Source organism: Columba livia, chromosome 4, assembly GCF_036013475.1.
Source record: "Columba livia isolate bColLiv1 breed racing homer chromosome 4, bColLiv1.pat.W.v2, whole genome shotgun sequence".
Taxonomy (NCBI): domain Eukaryota; kingdom Metazoa; phylum Chordata; class Aves; order Columbiformes; family Columbidae; genus Columba; species Columba livia.
In genome coordinates, this window is record NC_088605.1 from 16,268,145 (window position 1) to 16,288,421 (window position 20,277).

Genomic DNA, 20,277 nt, shown 5'->3' on the forward strand with positions numbered 1-20,277 from the left:
GGAAGGAGAAAAATAAAACACAGCAACTGATGTAAACACAAATTTTCTAAGACATTTTTGGTTTTTTTAAGGTGATTTCAAATATAGAATGGTAAGGCAAAGATAATTCAGGCGTAGGCTTATTGACTTTTGAGCCCTTTCTGTGGAGATTGCTGGAAGCAATGACTCTAACAAGAATTAAAAACACCTTATGTTTTACTACAGCCTATGTTGCAGTTATTTCTGTTTCAGTACATTTTCTCAATTAGCTTACCTTGTCCTTGCCTGTTAATTACCTTATTGAAATGCAATGTGTGCATTTTTTATTAAGTCATGCGTTCTTTTGTTCTTTAGCAATTTGGGTGGCTAAGGAACATTTTGGTGTGTTCATTCCTTAGCAGGATCAGAATTATCTCAGATTCTGGCAACTGCTGCTTTATCCCTTCTTCTTCTTACATAAATTTCTTTGAAAAATTCCGTTCTTCCATTTCTTTTGGATTATATCTTTTTTTTTTTTAAGATAGTTATTAGTTTAATAATGTCTGGCTACTGCAATAAATATTTTTCCTTCTTAATTTTTTTATGAGTTTTGTATCTTTAAATAAAAGATGTGCCACATCTTTGACATACATTTCTGATCCAGATGATTTTATAGACTTACTTCCTTCATTTCATGTTATTGTTCAAAACTGAAAGCAGCAGTTTAAGAATTGGTGTTGGGGGTTGGTTGGTTGGTTGGTTTTTTTTTTGTTGCTGTGGGTTTTTTTGTTATTGTTGTTTGGTTTTTGGTGGTTTGTTTGTTTGTTTGGGTTTTTTGTTTGGTTTATTTTTCATTTTGTTTTTTTCATTAAGTTGGATAAACTCATGATCACCCATTCCAAGTTCATTTCGTATGATATAATCTTGAAAACTAAGTCTAAAGCAGTATTGTTCCTAGCTTGTTTGCTAGCTATTTCACAAAGAAGTCTGAAAATGTATAGAATCATGGAAATACTGTTTGGAAGATATTGTCTGGATGTCATCTAGTCCTGTTTTCCAGCAAAGTGGTGGGACTGTTGCCATCACTAGATAAGGTCAGCTGTGTATGTGTCTAGCCAAGTCTTGAAGACCTCTAAACAGGAGTTTCCATGGCCTTTCTGGGTAACATGTTCCAGTGCTGCACTATTCTTCCAGTGATTATTTAAAACAAGAAAAAGGAAAAAAAAAAGAAGTCCAACCGGAACTTTCCAAGTTGTGTTTAATGGCTCTTTTCCCTTGTTATATTACGTGGAATTACAGAGATGAGTTTGTCACTCTCTTCAGTGTAACTGCCGCTTGAACAGTTCTGAGCAGATATTGGATTGCACATTAATCTTGTTCTCATCAGACTAATTAAGTTGAACACCTTGTCAAGTGCAAGAAAGACACTGAAATACTGTAGCAAGTCCAGCAAAGAGCTACCACAATATCTACAGGGCTGCAGCACATGACGTACAAGGAGAGGCTTTGGCCTGAGCAGGAAAGGCTAAGGAGGCATCTAGACACAAGTTACTCCAAGAGAAATTCCAGTGATATAATTAAAACACTTTTCACAAAGAATGTTGTCTGGCAAGTTTGTAGACTTGCCATCTCTAGAGGTACTGAAAATTCATCTGGCAAAGACCCTGAGCATCCTGATTGGAGTTGTTCCTGCTTTGAGTGAGGGTTTGGATCGAATGATCACCGGAAGTCTCTTCCAACCTACATTATTGTAAGATTCTGACCTCTTCTTGTATATCATGTATTCTAGGCCTCTCCCTGTCCTAGTAGTCCTTCAGTGGACCCCATCCAGTTTCTCCATATGCTTCTTGAACTGGCAGCCCCAAACTGGATGCAATATTTCAGGTATGCCCTCACAAGTGCCAAGTTGGAGGGCCTAGTAATTTCCCTTTGTCTGTAGGCTGTGCTACGCCTAATGTAGCCTGTGGTTTGCCTTCTGCCAAAAGGAACACGTTGCTTGTTGTCATTAAACCATAAACCCTGGAGTATTTTCAATACGGTTGTTGTTCTGCTGGTTGCTTTCCAGTCTGTGCCAGCACATGATGTTGCACCACCCTCACAGAATTTTGCCTTTTCTTCATTGAGACTTCAGTTGTCGTAGTCTTCAGTTATCAAGAGCCCTCTGAATTATAGTTCAATCATTCATTGTATTAATCACTCTTCCTAATCAAGTATTGTTGGCTAAATTGCTGACAGTGTATTGTGTATCCTCATCTGGGTCACTGGTGAGGATGCTGAGTAACACTGGCCCTATGATCAATTGCAGGGGTACTTCGCTAGTAAGCAGACACCCACTGGACATGGAGCTATTGCTCCTTACTGTTAGAGCTTGGTTGTCAATTCTCTTCTCAACCCATCAAGCAATTCACAGAATCACAGAATCGACTGGGTTGGAAAAGACCTCAGAGATCATCGAGTCCAACCCTTAAATTCAGTCAGTTTGAACCCATACTTTCTCATGTTATCCCAAACAGGAATAACTGCATTCTACTTGTTGACCATAGTGATATTTTCACTCTATATCCTAGCTTGATTCCTAAATGATAAATTCTGTAGTCGCACCTAAACCTGATAACAGAAGTTCCCTGCTGTTGGTTAACCATAGTAAGCAGCTAAGCACCACAAAAATGCTTGTTCACTTCCCCTCTCTGTCCCACCCTGGACAGGGGAGAGGATAGGTAGAGCAAAAGCAAGAAAACTCATGGGTTGAGATAGTTTTAAGGAAAGAGGAAGAAAAAAGAAAAACCAGACAAACAAAAAATAAGTTATGTAAAGGCACTTGTCACCTCCTACATGTACATCAATCCCTAGCCAGTCTCCAAACAATGGCTACCTTCCCCAAAATCCCCTTCCTTTCTGTTTTACTGCTGATGATGACATTATATGGCATGGAATATCTGTTTGGTCATTTTGGGTTAGTTGTTCTTGTTTTGCTGCCTCCTTGTTTCTTGCACACCCCTATTCTATATACTGGGGGGGGAAGTTGGAAAAGGAGATACTGTTGACACTGTGCAAGCACTGCTCAACAATAGTCAAAACACTGGTGTGTCATCAGCACAATTTTAGTCACAAATTCAAGACATAGCACTGTACCAGCTAGACATGCACCTCACGTTCTAGTGTAGGCATTACTAGATCTATCTAAAAGTTAAGATTTCTGGCTCAGAAGAGCTATTCTTATTTTATTTTGTAGCTAATCTGAAGTAGTTCAACAATAATTATTATACACTGGAAAAGTTACATAAAGATTTATTGTGGAAATAATGAAACACTGTTTTTCCAGAATGCTCTTCCCATGCCCTTTATTTTAGGAAAAAAAATGTGTTCTCTTAAGTAGGAATAGTATTAAAATAACCTGAAGATTAATTTTACTGAGTAGCTTTTACATCATAACTAGCTGTGGTTCTAAAACAAACCTGATTTGCAGACTGCTGTTGAGCTGCAGATCCTGGGAGACCTCCTAGACTTGTAGGCTCTGTGTTTTGCTTGGAAGCTGAGTGTCAGGTCTAGGCTTCTCTTTATTTATGAGACACTTTCCTATACTTTTGAATAAAAGTTGCATTTGTTGATACAGCTTTCATTATAGTCCACCAGAATGGTAACCACAACCCTGAGAAATATTCCATCAACATAGTTTTCCCCCAGAACCAAGTGCTTCTCAGGAATCTTTTTCTTGCGTTGTTAACCAGTATTCATCTCTGCCCCTCAGTTAGACTACAGACTTAGCAAACTTTGGGCAAAGTAAAATATTCCCACTCTGGCTGCTTGAAGAGCTTTAACCTTCTTACAATGTACAAACAAAGATTTTTATTATGCTATTAAATCTCTTCTTTTCTTGAATAAAACTTAAAAATAGCTCAACAATTATCAAGAAATTATCCTACAAGTAGAGTTTCTTCCAGTGTTAGACACTATGAAAACTGTTTATGTGTATTTAAACAGTTCAGATTTTAGGTCATCTTCCATTAATACTGCATTGCTTCTTATTTCAGCTGCAGCAAGAGAAGTCATTTCCGGTTTAAATGGAATTTCAGTTTACAGAAGCAGGTCAAAGTTCAGCTTTAAATGAATAGAGGGAAATCTTCAAGTTATTCATAGTAATTTAAACCACATGAAGCTTGTAACTTAATGGAATTCTTGTCTCTGTTCTTCAAAGTTTAGCGATGCTATTGCTGTATACATTAGCATTAAAAATAGATTTATAAACCTCTGACATCTGTTTTGGTTTACTGTCATCCATACATTAATATTAATGAAATATTTACCATTTTTCTTGTATGTAATAAAGCACTGAAGATATACTGAATCACAAACTCTAGTAAATATCTTTAGGACTATGAGAAGAGACTGCAAGAGAGGGATGTGGTTGACAGCAAAAATTACCTAGATGCCCACAGAGCAGTTGTTGCAAACTATCTACAGAAGGTAAGTTGCAAAAAATATGGATCCACCATATTTCTCTAGGTCTTATGTTGCTTCTGTACTTGGATGCTTTATTTCCATGAATATTGAAAACTGGTTGATCTCTAAACATGACCTACAGACATCTTTAAAATTCCAAGTTAGGCCTGACACTGGTATAGTTGAACAAGTGGAGATTTGTGAGTGACTGGTTTAATGTTGCTGAAAAAAGATTCAATATAAAAAATGGCTAGCCATTCTGGATTTTTCTAGCAGTTCTGTAAATTGTTTTTTACTCCAGTGTTAGAGATCTGTACTGTTCTGTCCCATGTATTCACTGATTTCCCTCTCCTCCCTATCTTCCTTCTTGTAAGCTGTGATGCTAAGAACTGAATTATCTCCATGAAACTCTAAACACTGTTAAAAATCATTTCATGCAATACACAGAGTGTCTTCTCCCGCATCCTGAGGCAGAGGGCATGTCTTCCATCACATTACCTTTGTTGTGATATTAGAGTAACATTTTCTCTTTCCTATCTTGATTTATTTTTCTAGTCTGTTCATTCTGTTAGGAAGACATTCTCTTTAATCCTTAGGGAAAAATTACAGGAAAACATTGATCATATAACCAAGACAAGTTTGCGATTTCAGACTATTTTGGCAAAATAGCAGGTACAAAACATGGCTACCAGTTTTTACCAGTACTGGAAATGTCAAGAACTGTATCAAATCCTAGCCAGCAAAACGTGTAATACAACGATAAGGCTGATTTGACATAGGACAGAACAAATTGTCTGTTAGAAAGCATGGTTTGTAAAATAATCATAGACAATGAAGAGTGTTTAAATCTCCCTGGCAAGTGCTAAAGCCCAGATTCAGTACAATAACGTTAAAAAAGTGAACAAAGCTATGAACAAAGTCTATGTCAGCCCTTCATGTTTTACGTGGTATTAACTGTGTACTCAAACTTACGGTTTATGCAGCGCACTCAATATTAGTATAGCAGTGCAGAGTAACATACATTATGGTACCTTTATTTGACAACTCTTTTAGATTAAATACAAGTAGCCTTTTTAAAAATAATATTTCTATATTTTACACTTTTATGAATTATCAGATATGCTTCAAAACTAGAGTGCTCACATTAGAACTGAAATTCGGTTCACTCTGAGGTATGATCCTTACATGCCTACCACTTCAACACAAAGGTATAATAAGAATAACTTAAATAAAAACTTCTAAAAACAACAAAGGGAGATGTGTTGCAGAAAATTGTTTGTTATTGGTGTTCTTCAACTAATCTTGTAATAGCACAGTATATAAAGGCATCAGTGACAGGAAAGAAAAGCAAAGGCAATACTCTGCCAGTCTGCTTCCATGTAGCTGTTGGGAGAAGAGGGAAGACTTTCATCTCTGTGCCTCAGTCTATGACCTCAGCATAGAAATGAAAGGAACTAAGGATTTTAAACTTTTATTTGAAACCATAGTATTTGTAATACAGGCTTCGTCAGTTGTTCTGCAGTCCAAAGTGTTGCTTTTATTCCCCATAACTAATACCATATAGATTTCTCTACAGTCTTTTCTGCAACTTCATTTATACATGGAAAAATGTCTGTTAGTGTCATTTATTGTTGTGATTGTTTTTGCTGATGAGCTGTAAAAAGATAAGACTTTATTTTCTGATTGTATGATTTCCTATGTTCTTATATCTGGTGAGCCAGTATGTTTCTAGAGAATCATCATATTTGTAGAATGAGCTTATGTTATGTTCTAAAGAAATATCTGGTGGAAAGAAAATTTTCCTTGGACCATGACTCTTTCAAAAGTGGGAAAAAATAAAGAATGTATATTGTGACACTTTGTTGTGTTTAAAAGACAGAATGCAAATATTCGCAGTGGGTTTGCATTAGAAATGTACTTTTGTCTCCTCTCCCTTCCCGTTCGCAGGTTCGAGAATCAGTAATAAACCGTTTCCTCATAGCAAAACACCATTTCCTGCTCTCTGACCTTGTCAATGAAGAGGAGATGCCCAGCCTGGGGTAAAGGAGCTGTATTTAGTTGTTCTAAATCAAAATAATTAGTGTAAAAAAATCTCTGATCTTTTTTTACAAACTCTATTGACATGCCTAACTGATGCAATCTTGTGTTTAGTATAATATATAAACTTCCAGTCACTGGATACCCTTCTGCCAGTACAGACCATGTATTGATGCACCAAGTGTGTAAAAACTTCTTTTGGAAAAATGTCTGGTTTTGGCAGAAGTAATGTGACCGCAGGTAAATAAGATTTAGCAGGATATAACGTATCGGGCTGCAATCTGATGAGCTGAGCAGAGCCCTGGCTGGTGCTAGATTGGGTGACTTCCAAAATCAGACAAGCATCAGAGGCAGCAACATTACTACTGGTTCTAGGTGATGTTCACTTGAGTCAGTGCATATGCCTTGCAAATAATGTGAAATACATTTTTTAACAGTAATTTTCTTTATTTTACTTCTCCTGTATTTCTGTTTGCTGTTGCTGGATGTCATCATATGCTGTTTACTTTCAGAAATGTTACTGGGTTTTGAAATGACTTCTTTTTGCTTTTATTATTTGTTTTACTACTTAAGCACTTCCTTTGAATTTTTGTTCCAAATCCCATACTTGTTGATTTTGACTATTTTCTATCCTCACAGCATAGATGACTCTTAATTAGTGTTGGTCACTTAAAATCTGTCTAAATAAACAGGCTGTGAAAGATAGTTGTTTTTTCTTTTATGTAGAAGTTCCTTATGTTTGCTGTAAATGTGACATTCGTAAAGTACAGACAAAGCTTTTTCAATCAGCAGTGTAAATCTAAACAGTCCCACCTGCTGGAGATACCGAGTCTTGCTCTCTTACCAAAGAGTTCATCCTCGTTTTTAGTTTGTGTTTTCATATGATAGAAGGAAAAAGTCTGATTGAGACTATATTCAGGTTTTGGAGTTGTTGAGAAACAAATGTTTCATTGATATTTTCTTATTATTAATACTAATTTGTATTGGAATCTATTTGGTAATTTTTATGATTAGTGAGTTTAAAATACACCATGATTCTATTAAAGCATCTACTGAGTGAGATATTTCAGTAACTCCTGCTTTTGTGTTATTTTAGCAGTAATTACTGTGAATTTTTTGTTATGCACAAGGAAAGAATACCATTGGCTATTAGTTTTTAAAGTTCATTTGGGAATGTCTGCAGTTAATATCAGTGATGTATAAAAACATATGTCTGGTTTTTTTTATCATTTCCCTGTTTTGTTTTTCCCCTTTGGTTCTGCTTTGCCTTGGGTTATAAGTTCTGAGGGTCCAGGGTATGTTGTGGCATATTCATTCTGCTTCCTTCCTATAGCCTATTGTTTGTTGGACATAGCTGTGTAATTAGACCTTTTGCCTATTCCATACAGTGATTGTCATCATCTGCTAGATACCTTGTTTGTAACACTGTAGTTTAGATCTATATTGAAGCTGTGTAATTGTCTTATTTGTATCTTACCTAGTTTTGAAAAAAAAAAAACCCTCTTCTTTACACGTTTAAGTTATAATTTCTGAAATACAAGACAGAACTGGATTGTGTTGTACTGAACAATGAAAACATTTTGACATTTCATAGAGTTTTGTATGGCACTAACAGGAGCATATATTTCCTTGTCCTGTTAGTGCATAATTTCCATGTGTGTCATGGAAACACTAGAATGCTGGATTCTATGCAAAAGTGACTAAATATCTGTTTTATGATTATTAGTATTTTGGGACTCAGCCTCTTTAAACTGGCAGAGCCAAAACGGCCATTGAAGCCAAGAAGAAAAGAAAGGAAGAAGGTCACAGCACAGAATTTATCAGATGGAGACATAAAGCTGTTAGTGAACATCATTAGAGCTTTTGATATTCCAGTGAGAAAACAAGTGATGAGGTATGTTTAAATGCCTGTTTCCAATACAGATTCATTTTCTGGTTGCAGCTGTTTTGAGGACAGCTGAAGCAACTAAGGTTGAAATTAGCCATATACAAGAAACATGTTGACAGGAGGGAAAAGATGAAAATCTCCATACATTATCAGTATTACAAAAATAACTAAAAACCCTTCCAGTCTTTTTGCATTATATGAGATCTTATTTTGAGCTGCTTTCTCCATGAGTTGCTGTTCTTTATAATCTCCACTGTGGTGTTATTACAAAATTAAAAAAAAGGGATGTGGAAACACTATAAAAATAAACGTATTATCATTTATTTTCTTTCACTCTTGGGTTGCTGAATGTGTAATATTCATATGGGTTTAATTTTGTCCTAGAGGCCTTGCCTGGATACCATGAAGTCCACGGTATCTATGAATTCTGTCGGGATTCATATCCTCAGACTGAAAAACCTGTAACTCTACGAGATTGTACAGGGGAGGCAGAAAAAAAAATGTCGGGGGTTGATAAGCTCTTCAGCAAGGAGCCTCCAGGCACAAGCGCTCTTGCAATGAGCTTTACAAGAGCTATACACTCACTACCCCTTTCTGGCATTCTTTTTGTGTTGTTTGATCAAATTTCTTTCCAAGGTTAAAGTCACAACATAAAAATATCAGAAGAATTTCCAGTATTCTCTGTGGTTAATACAGAATGTCAGAGGTTTGTATTTTGTAATGTGTTCTGTCTTGTTGTCTGTTTCCTCTTGTAGCAAACTTCAGCAACCATCCAAATCTTCAAGGTCCTTTAATGAGATGTTTGCAGCTTCTCCATCAGCTCAAAGCCCAACTGATAGCCCAGATTGGGCATTCAACCAGGTATATTACAAAACTAACATTTTCTTATGCAAAGTTGTGAGCATTCCTTTTTTCCACAGACAGTAGCATTCATCATCAGAAAGATATCTTATTAGTGAGGTTGGCTTGCCCAATCCTTGATCTCCAAAAAGACAGAAAAGGTGCAGAAACTTCAGAGAAGGGCAATAAGGATGTCAGAAATACAGAATGGCCACTCTACAATGAGAAATGGTGGGGCTTTTCAGCCAGAACAGCAGTAACTGCAAATAGGAAAGGAGGAATATGGTAGAGAAGCACAAAATCACAAGTAACGTGGATATAGATTGACTGTTCACTGGCTCTTTCAGTACAAGAATGAGGGATCACCAACTCAAGCTGCTAGGAGGGAGCTTCCAAACAAAAAGAAGGCTGTGATTCTTCATGCAGCACTTAGAGAGAAGTTGCTTACATGAGTTGTGGACTAAAGAGGTTTGCTTGCATTGGAGTGGGTATTTGGAAGTGGTCCCTTGGGAGTTGCCAGATAGAAAGATCATTACAGGCCTAGGAGAGTCCTTCGTTTGAAAACATTGAAGCCTGGAAGAGTAATAGGAGAAAATATCATATATGGCTGCTCTGTTCTTACTCTTCTGACTGTGTCTGCTGATGGTCATTTTCACACCCTGAAATTTGGGCTTGCTGCACTGCTTGTCTAAACCAGCACAGCCATTCTTATGGCTGATACTGAAGCTATATTTGCTGGCTATTGAAAACTAAATTCAGCATCCTTGTGAATGAAGGTAGAAGCCCTTCAGGGCTTTTTCTTGTTTTTCGTAGGATTTTCCTTCAAAACTACAGCTTTTTGAAGAGTAGAAAACTTCTGCTGTGTGCATTTGAATGTTAATGAAATTCTCCATTAAGGCATTTTAATCACATTAGGGGTTTGTTGTGTCTAGTAGAAGTTGCTTATCTGTACTAGGAGCCAGTTTCAGAGACAGCTGGGGTTGTACAACTCGGCTTCTTGGATTACAGATAAGAGGATGCAAGTGCACTTTGTCCCACTGGTGTCTGGATCACATGTTCTGTTTCAGTTACCTTCTTTCATTAGGTAGCCTGTAGCTTTCCCACTCTCAAGAGAAAATGCGTTTTTACCACTGTATATAAATATGTTAAGTATTCTGAATACATGTAATATTTTGGGAATGACATATAGAATATTGTTAAAACCTTCACAAATGCTTAGAAGCCTGGGAAGTGCAATATTTAAGGCGTATTAAAGTTTTATCTGGCCTGGACCAGCTTGATCTCCACAAAGTATATGCTTATTTTTCTAAACACTTGAAAACGTGTAATGTAATGTTCTGATGAATTTTGTAGAGGTCTGTTTCCTTTGTTTTGATGTGTGTTTATAGGTTTTAGTCCGTCCTTTTGTAGAAGTTTCTTTTCAGCGAACAGTGTGCAGGACAACAACAGCAGAGGGTCCAAACCCCAACTGGAATGAGGAACTTGAGCTTCCATTTAGGTATGGCAAAATGAAACCAAATCATTTCTGAGTAATAAATATTTAATTTGAGCATGCAGATTTATTCGAATTTCCCTGTTTTGTTCAAACCACTTTTTTGGTTTATTTAACCTTTTCAGAGCTCCTAATGGAGACTACAGCACCCACAGTTTGCAGTCAGTGAAGGATGAAGTCTTCATTAATGTTTTTGATGAAGTACTTCATGATGTCGTAGAGGTGAGTTCATAATTGAAGGACAGTGTACCTTACAGAATATTATAAGATTGTGAAGTTGACAGAATAAGACTTTTCACTGTAGTAGCATTCACTCCCCTGTGCCTCTTTTTTCTCTATTATGTCATTCCTTACGATTTTATGTCTAGTCAATACTGCAAGATTGTTAAAGGGAGCAACCTTTATGGTGGTAACCTTTGTCTGTACAAATTAAGCTCGTACTATATAATCTGCTGCTAGAGTTGAACATGTGTATGTAATCTGTTTTACTGATATTTAATGAAATCAGAGATATTAAAATTGAGAGGAAACATATGAATTGTAATCTGAATTCTGTTCTTCTTATATTTAATCAGAATTTTTTACTAATTTCCAGATGAATTATCTCAGTTCCTGTATTTTTTTTATTAACTATCTTTTTGTGCTCTGTCACATCCTGTTTTACAAGCTGTTTGGTGAAAAAGAAACAAAAACAAAACCATAATCCATGGGTTGTCTTTATTGATTTTTTGGAATGAAATAAAAATTGAAAGTGCTAGTAACAAGAAATTTTTGTAAGCTCTCAGTGTTGGCCTAAATCCTTCCCCTGTTGAAACTAGTGAAAACTTTCCCAGTCAGTTGAGCATGCACAAAAATAGTAGCACACAGCCTTCTTGAAAATGTAACTCAAAAATAAATGATGCACACATTTCACTGAGAACAGAATTCTGTTCTCCAAACTGAAATGGTATTTGATGAAGCAGAAGGAAGAAAGATAGAGTCTTGAAACTCTTGAATACTCTAGCCTTTAGAGAACATTTTTTTTAATAACTAGTAGGATGATCATACTACATTTGGAAATCCCTGATAGACAATCACATGAAAACAATGCTTCCATTCCACAGGATTTAGTTAGATTTTCATAGAATTCTACCTTCAAAAATCTTTTTTAAATACTAGTAAAATATTTCATCAGAGGACCAGAGCTTAATTTACGTTGTCTGAGGAGACTCTTGTGGACTCCTTCTCCATCAGAGGTTATACAGGACTTGAACCCTGAAATGCAAGTACATTGTATCATGGACTGTGATGTTCTTGTATTCGTTCAGCATCTTCCATGCTTGAAAGGCATGCAGAATAATCAATGCCATACTACTAATTGAACTGATATTTATAGTAAATTATTAAAAACAAACAGCATTGTTATTAATGCCTTGATTAAATTGTTGATTGAATTAAAGGAAATGAACCTGTCTTACAAGGTGTTGTGTTGGGCAACTTTTTAATAGGATGATCGTGAAAGAGGAAGTGGAATCCGCACTCATGTTGAGAGACACTGGCTGGGATGTGTTAAGATTCCATTTACTACCATATATTTTCAAGCAAGGGTAAGTCACAACAACTTGGAGTAAATCCCTTAGAATGCAGAACTGGAGAATGGAAAGAAGCTGGTAATGGAATGTCAGATTTAAGGATGTTCTCTATGCTTCTTAGTTTATTTTTATGGAATTATTTGAAAATGTCTTTGAAACCACTGGTTTTTGTTGTCACATTTCCTGAGTATTTGTCAATAACTTAAGTGTTATGAAGGGAGAAGAGAGAAACAAACGTAATTCTGCACTGACGATGCGGACTGTCTTCCTTCAGTAATGAGGTTATAGGTGCAAATTCTTTAGGTGGTTTTATCAGTGGCTTTTGAGAACTCTGGTATTGCATAGCCTAGATAAGGGAACTAGCAATAGGAATATTACCTATCTAGGTGGTAGGAAACTTGATCCAGCTTCTTTTTTCATTAATCACTAGATTTTCACCTTTGTCTCTCCCAATCCCTTCTTTCCTCCATTTTTGACCTTTTCAAGAGAAACTTTCTTCAAAAAATATCAACAGTTAGTCATAGGAGCAACAGTTAAAACATGCAGTTCTTCACAGAGGAAAGACCTTTTTTGTCCTCTCACCCATCTTGGAGTTATAGGTTAAAGAAAGTAATTTTTCACATCAATAGTCCTATAAAATGATAATCTTGCTTTAGGACGTTTTCTGCAGGGCAGTTGCTTCATGCGTAGATGAAGTAATTATATCACAAAAGTCTCAGATCTTCATGAAGATTCTGACGTCAGTTGCATACCTAATGACAGATTAATTTGCTCCTTGCTGCCCATATGGGGCACTTCTCAGAACCTGAAGGGCTTTAAGACATACTGTGAGCCTCCTGGATTCTTTGAGTGGAGGATGTCTCATTGAATTTAAGTGTACTGCTTGGAGTTCAAAGTGGTTTTCTTGGGCTCTCTGTTTGCAAAGCATAAGAGAATGTAATTGTCATGAGATTCAAGACAGCATGAGTTTTTTTCATTACTGAGAAATGTTGGACAGTGTATGCCTAAGCACTGCTAGTCCCCTTGCTTCTGCTAGATCACTAATAATATGCCATCTTCAACTTCAGAGATTAATCAATGAATTTCACTGTTTGAGGGCTGTGTTGCCCTACAGTATGAAGCTTTCAGAGACTCCAAAGAAGATGTAAGTAGTAAGAAGATCTGTCCTTTTTGTGAGTCTTTGGCCATTTTGTGCATACAGTGTCACGTAGTGTGATCACCATTTTTATAATTCAACAAACAAAAAAGAATAAGATCCTTTACTCTTTTTAGAGAAATGTTCCATGCTGAATGCATTAAATTCACCTGAGAAATGTGTCTGTTCACTGTTCTGTGAGACTTTATGGGCAGGCTTAGATGTTTTATTATGACTGCTTGCCAATACATAGTGAAGGACACAGCCTATAATCCATCTTTGAGGATTACCAGTGGTGATGTCAGCCTCTGTTCTTCAGACTTCTTGTTGGGGTATGAGTCTTTCTGTTGTAGTACCAGAGTAGGTCCAGGATTCCTGTCAGGTGCACTCTTGACTCTCTTTGAGGATGTGTGGCAGTTTGTGATTCCCTAAGCATAGTGTGAATACCCGTGTAGATCTTCCAGAATCAGAGATTCTTTTCATTTGAACAGGATTTCTTACTGAATTTGAAAAAGCCTGATCAGTCCAGCGGTTATATCAAGGTGCATCTAGCAATTAGATTTCAGTAGCAAATGAAGCATTTCTTCATCCTGTTCTACTATACTGCAGCAGAAATTCTGAATAATTTATTGAGAGTTTTCTCCTCATCAGAATTTAGTTTTGTTCTTAAATGTTTGATGAGCCAGCCCAGTGAGTCATGTGTTCATCTTCCACATCAGCCGGAGATGTCCTTCTTGATGGCAGTCATCCGAATCCTATCCAAATTAAGAGGTTAATCTTCTTGCTTTTCTTGTAATGCCACGTGCTTCCACTGCTGAGACTTGCCTGAGCAAGTGTGGGACCTGCCATCTCTTGTCTGATGTGACCTTTCAGAAACACCTTCTGTTTGTGGTGGCAGGGAGAGGTGCAAAGGGCAGGTGAGTCTCTCGGAGTGCCCTTCCATGGGGATGCTGGCTGAATGGGCCCGGTTCCAGTTGCACCCAAGAAGCATCAGCAGCTTCTTTGTAGAAAATATGTCTGTGAGATGCTGGAGCATCATTCCCACATCACTCAGACATAGGCAGAGAGGCCTGTTGATGTGATGCTGCCTTCAGAAGTGTAGTCCTGCAACATGTATTTTGCTATTTTGTCATTTTTCCGGGTAAATAGTGCCATGTGGATATTGCTGTATGAAAGAAAAACAGCAGAAGGCTGACACAGTGTATGTGATGTAAAGTGTATATTATTTCCTTTACATAAAATATTAGTGTCCATAATATGCAAGAGAGGCTGAAATCCAGTTGTAATTGATACATTTAACAATGAGATGTCTCGTGTTTTCACCACAGTTAATCAACATATATGCCACATTCTCTCATTTTATTGTTTTGTAATCCAGAGTAATAAAGAAATCATAGGAATAAAGTGTTCGAATACAAGTAGCAAATGTATTTGGGAAGGCTTTTTTGCATCTAATGAGAAGTATTTCTCTGTATGTGTTGTAGATCGATGGTACATTTAAGGTGGATATTCCTCCAGTCCTCCTTGGCTACAGCAAAGAAAAACACCTGGGAATCGAGAGAGGTTATGATTCTGTGCGAAATCTGAGTGAGGGTTCGTATATAACACTGTTTATTACCATCGAACCACAGCTCATTCCCGGAGAGTCAGTCAGAGAGAAGGTAATTAATCAGTAATTAATCATATTCTTGCTTTTTGTTTCTAGTGTTGCAGTTCTTGAAATGCATATAAATAGGTATGCTTAGTGTACCAAAGGACATGAATAAAAGTACAGAAGGACATTAATACAAATTCTGGGTGTTCTATTTCAAATTTTTTAACTCAGTTCAATTTAATTAGACACACCATTAAGTTAGATGGACACTTAATGCACTAGAAATAACTTTCACCAGGTATCTAGTTCTGATGTTAATAGAAAGCAAATTTGCATTCACTATCGGTAAGCATGTAATTTTCCCATTTACTTCTGTAAAAAATAAAGTATTTATGTAAGTATTTGTAAATAGCGGACAAAAAGGAGGTGGCAGGTACAAACATAGTATTTTATTGGGTTTGTGTTTATACTACCCACATACAGGATTTATTATTTGTGGCTTCATGCATTCCTCCAGATCTTGAAGATAATTATTTCTAAACAGCAGCTGTTGTTTTTTTCCAATTATTTTACTAAACCAGAAGTACCTTACACTAACAACAACAATATGTAGTTAAAATGCACACACCACTTGCTATTTTATGTAACATTATGCAATGATTTTAAGACCCATTCAGCAAGGATGGATGTTTTTCATGCAGAAACAGCAGCAGTTCATTCTTTTCCAGCTCAGTGCTACACTAGTCATTTATTAGAGACAAACAGGAACTGGAGAGAAAGGTCTATGATTATGTAATTTCTCTGTCAGAATAAATATAACATTGTATGATGCATTCTAAAACCCCTTTTTCCTGTTAAATTGTCATCTTGGAAAGTATCCAGTCCTATGTTTTCTTGCTCTCATGCAATACCGTTGGAATTGTTACAATTTAGCACTGTTGAAAATAAAGAAAATTAATAAAGTACATTCAGGGATGCCTTTAAAGGTTAATTAGTTTGAATGGCAAGATTGATTACTAGAACTTAAAACCATAAATATAAATTTAACAGCCTTGAAGCACCTTTAATAGATAAGACTTTATTCAACGGTTTCATAGTCTTAATCTGCACATACAGTAATTAGTTGCTGGGGAAAAAAAATGTACTGAATTTGTAATGAAACAGATCTCTGTTTATGGAAGGACCTGTCCCCAGTACTGTTTCACAAGAAAAATCATAGAAATTCAAATAAAGGGCAAGATTATTGTAAAATGTTATGGACAATACGTTGCAAATCTTGACCTCTTTAAATAAGGAGCAAATGTTCAGAATTTGATACTTAGTTACCAAAAGGTTATGTATTGTATTAATGCTCAGTAAAATGGTGCAGTTTCATAGCTATATTTAGAATTGATTTGAACACTTCAGAGAGAAAAAACAGCATATTTTATTAAAGTCATAGATCTTTCTGATAGAAGTTTTATTTCCATTAAAATATGACAGCAGGAGCTAACTGCCCCTTACCAAAACTCAGACATAAAGAACTAGAAAGAGACTGAAGTACCTTCCGTTCTGAAGATGCGGCAAGGGATCATAGCACAGTAAATCACAACTCAGGAAATTGGCTCTGTTCTAAGTAGCAAGAAATGCTACATGTCAAAGCTTCTCCTCACAAGGAGCCACACTGAGGAGACAAGGGGCACTGTGTGCAAGTTGCACCATGAGAGGTTTTATCTTGATATAAGAAAGAAATGTTTACAGTCAGAACAACCATTCACTCAGACAGTCTCCCCAGGGACACAGTAGGGTCCCCATCACTGGAGGTTTCCCACATGCGACTGGGCAGGGTGCTGGATTGTCTCATCTGGGATCCCTTTCCCACCAAAGGTTGGACCAAATGGTCTTTTGAGGTCTCATTTAAGAGCCGTGGAAAAAACAGTTACGATTAGTAAATCGGTAGGAGTTTTGCCAGATTTTTGTTCACTCTTTGCATTAGAGATTTTTCTAAATCTTATAACAGCTTTACTTAGCGGCACATTATTTGTTTGCCTTGGATACTAAGCCCATCAATGTCACTTCTTTAGCAAACATTGTACAGGATTTTCAAATAATCCATTTTTTCAAATAAATATAAATAGAAAACAATAAAATATAATTTCATGTTAGAGGAAACTAAGTAAAGCAGGACTAAATTCATTAAGAGACTCTTCTGTTTTAGGTGGTATGTATCTAATGAAATCTGTACGTGAAAATACTACTAAAGTGGCATGTGTGTATTTTAACCGTGACTAAAAAAGTTCAGATTCTGTGCGGCAACTCCTCAAATGTAATACATATATTTATTATAGAAAGTGCTTGGCATAAAATGACAAAAACTAACAAAATATTTTTGTCATCCTTTGTTCCTATTCCTAGCCATTCCTGCTGTAGTTAAGCTATTCAAAATACTTGTGTACTGGTTTAGGATGCTAAGCTTAATTTTAGTTTAATTTTACAATACTTTTTTTGTTTCTTTCCTCTTTTTCCTGCTGTCCTTCCTGAATTTCTATACAGATGAATGAAATGCTTAAGAAGGTACAATATTAATAAATTAAATGAGAGATTCCTGTTGCTCCCTCTTTAAGATTTAGCTTGGTTTTGTGCCATTCATCAATCTTTTTGCACTTTGCATTACTTGACTCTGACATAGCAGTTGTTTATTTGCCAGTAATATTTGCAGTGAAATACTATATTTAAGTGTACAAAGTGCCAGAGGCTCTATATTTCGGCTGTTAATTATGGTTGAGAGGAATCCCCACTATCTATCTGCCTTCTATGCCAACGTGGAGGTCAAGCCGCAGGGCAGTGCTCAGCTCTTCCACCTCTGGTTAGTTTGAGAAGAAGGGTAACAAACTACAAGAAGTGCCTTATTTTGAACAAAAATATTATGAAGGATGAGCATTAATTCTCAGCACCACGACAAATACACAAGGGATCCTAAGTAGATGAAAAAAACTGTTTCATCTTTAAAAGATGACATCTTTTAGGTGACATATGAGCAAATAATTTTCTTTGGTGTATAATTAACGTGTGCTTTTCAGTTCTAGATTTCCTTCTGGAAAATCTCATCTAAAAGCATTAAAATTTTAGACAAGTCTGAATTATAAGGATTCATCTAAAAATTACTTGGACCTTCTCTGCAAATATTTTGGCATTGCACAGTGTTGTTGCAGTATTATTTTATCAAAATTACCAGGATTTTGTGCATAGCTTCAGTTGTGGTTTTCATGGAGTGTTCAATGAATAGCATGTAGGATTAGTACCTAACCATAATTGTTCACCTTTGAATACACATGTGGTGTTACATACTCGTCCCTGCAGTTTTATTTGGCCATAACTTTCATGACATTTTTCAGTGCTCTAATAAAGCCAGCTTAGAGGTACAGCTCATTATGGGCATTCATAAGGAAATGCAAATTGCCTGATTTTTCCATTACTTTGACCTTTCTTGTATGTCTGTAAGCCAAAGTATATACCACAAGGAAAGTTCAAAATGCTATTAGGAAAGAATTTTACACTACTTTTATGCTCCTGTACATGGTGAAATAAGGCCCAAATATAGTAAAGACTTAAGCCCAAACTATAAATAAAACTATTTTTGTATAAATTCTGTCTTTTGAAGTTTGATACCCAAGAAGATGAGAAATTGCTACAGGCAGTAGAAAAGTATGAAGCTGAATGTACATCAAAGTTTCCAAGCCGCCAATGCCTAACAACTGTAATTGACCTCAATGGGAAAACAGTTTTTATTACCAGATATATCAAACCTCTGAATCCACCACAGGAACTTCTTGATGCCGTCCCCAGTAGTTCTCAAACAGCAGCAGTAAGTACTTTGAAAAGATAGTGACGTTTCAGGGATATAGTTTTCAGAATGTCTGTGTTTGCATTGTGCACACAGGCACATAACATGTATATATATATCTGCTGTGTAGCTATGCTTTTTGTAAAGGAAAAAATAGACGTAAAAAATAAAGTAGTAATGATTATGTGTGAGAACACAGTAAATCTAGCCATAATAATGCTGGAAAAGGATATTTGTCTTCTCTGGAAAAAAACAGATGTAGTGATGAGTATTGTCCTTTAAAAGACAAAGACTTATGCCAGACCTCAGTGGGAGTAAATTATATCAGTCTTCACTATATGTTCTAAAATGAGCTTGCTGCTACTGTGATGAGGGAGTTAGTGTGTTGTCATTGATCAGTGGAAACAGCACTATGCTTCACATCTGGTGTAATAAGACTATTGTTAGATATCCATGGCGTGAATTGAAGGTGTCTTTGCTCTGTTTTGTTTTCTTGCAGGAACTGGTGGCTCGATATGTTGCTTTGATTCCTTTTTTGCCAGATAGTGTGTCATTTGCTGGAATTTGTGATTTATGGAGTACATCAGATGTAAGCAATGCATTAAACAGAAGTTCTTTATCCTCTTGAATGTGATGTAACATCCTAGCAGCCCCTGCTTTCAGGGGGAGATTGTGCTAGATGAGTTCTTGAGGTCCCTTCAGACCTAAATGATTCTGTTATTTGTGAGGACTGTTTTTCTTTACGAGCTGTTTATTTCAAAGAATGAGAACCAAAGCATGAGAAAAGTTGCTCAGCCTGATATGAGCCAAAATTTTTACCTTTGATACGTTGCAATTGATTAACCCTTAGAATGCTTAGGGCTTCAAGCTTTCTTCAGTTATAAAACAATTGAAAACGGTCAGTCATGCACAAGTGAAAGGATACTGAATGACAGAGACTTTAAAACTAGACTTAAAATTGATCGTTGTAGTTCCAAGGAACTACACAAAAAGCATTGCATGTAATGTCAACAACGATGGGGTATGTAGCCGCCTCTGTCACATACAAATAAATCTTGTCATCTGTAGCTGAACAGCAGACGTTAAGTTAATCATAGATGATGTTTTTATCATCTCAGAATTTTTCTGAAAAGTCAGAATAACTCAAAAGACAAAAACCCTGGTTCTTGCAGTAAAATCTCAGCTCTGCATCATGGATTTTCATAGCATTCACTCTTCATCCTGCTGTTGAAGCAGTGCCCAACAAACAAAAGAGATGGAGAGGACTCTTACTTCAGAAATGTTAAGAAAAAATTATTAAATGTTGTAAGTTAAAAACACAGTTGATAACTGCATAGAAAGACTTTTTTTTTTACCTCAATTAGCAATTTCTTTACCTTCTGGCGGGAGATGAGGAAGAACACGCCGTGCTCTTGTGTAATTATTTTCTTGGTATGGGGAAAAAAGCCTGGCTTATCATTGGAAACGCTATTCCTGAGGTAAGAGGATTTTTTCATTTG

The 20,277-nt window shown here is 36.4% G+C and overlaps 1 protein-coding gene across 6 annotated transcripts in view; it reads left to right on the forward strand.

The window, feature by feature from the left end:
- Nucleotides 1–20,277, forward strand: part of CC2D2A (coiled-coil and C2 domain containing 2A) — a 60,436-nt gene that overhangs the window by 34,628 nt on the left and 5,531 nt on the right. For 4 of the 6 annotated variants that reach the window (XM_065060571.1, XM_065060572.1, XM_065060568.1 and 1 more), the window contains 12 exons: nt 4,330–4,422; nt 6,346–6,437; nt 8,162–8,329; nt 9,079–9,184; nt 10,552–10,661; nt 10,781–10,877; nt 12,143–12,241; nt 14,846–15,022; nt 17,488–17,508; nt 18,596–18,799; nt 19,278–19,367; nt 20,143–20,256. In XM_065060571.1, coding sequence (XP_064916643.1) covers nt 4,330–4,422; nt 6,346–6,437; nt 8,162–8,329; nt 9,079–9,184; nt 10,552–10,661; nt 10,781–10,877; nt 12,143–12,241; nt 14,846–15,022; nt 17,488–17,508; nt 18,596–18,799; nt 19,278–19,367; nt 20,143–20,256 — 1,371 coding nt within the window. The remainder of the gene's footprint in view (nt 1–4,329; nt 4,423–6,345; nt 6,438–8,161; nt 8,330–9,078; nt 9,185–10,551; nt 10,662–10,780; nt 10,878–12,142; nt 12,242–14,845; nt 15,023–17,487; nt 17,509–18,595; nt 18,800–19,277; nt 19,368–20,142; nt 20,257–20,277) is intronic. The other 2 variants (XM_065060569.1, XM_065060573.1) reach the window with 1 other exon arrangement.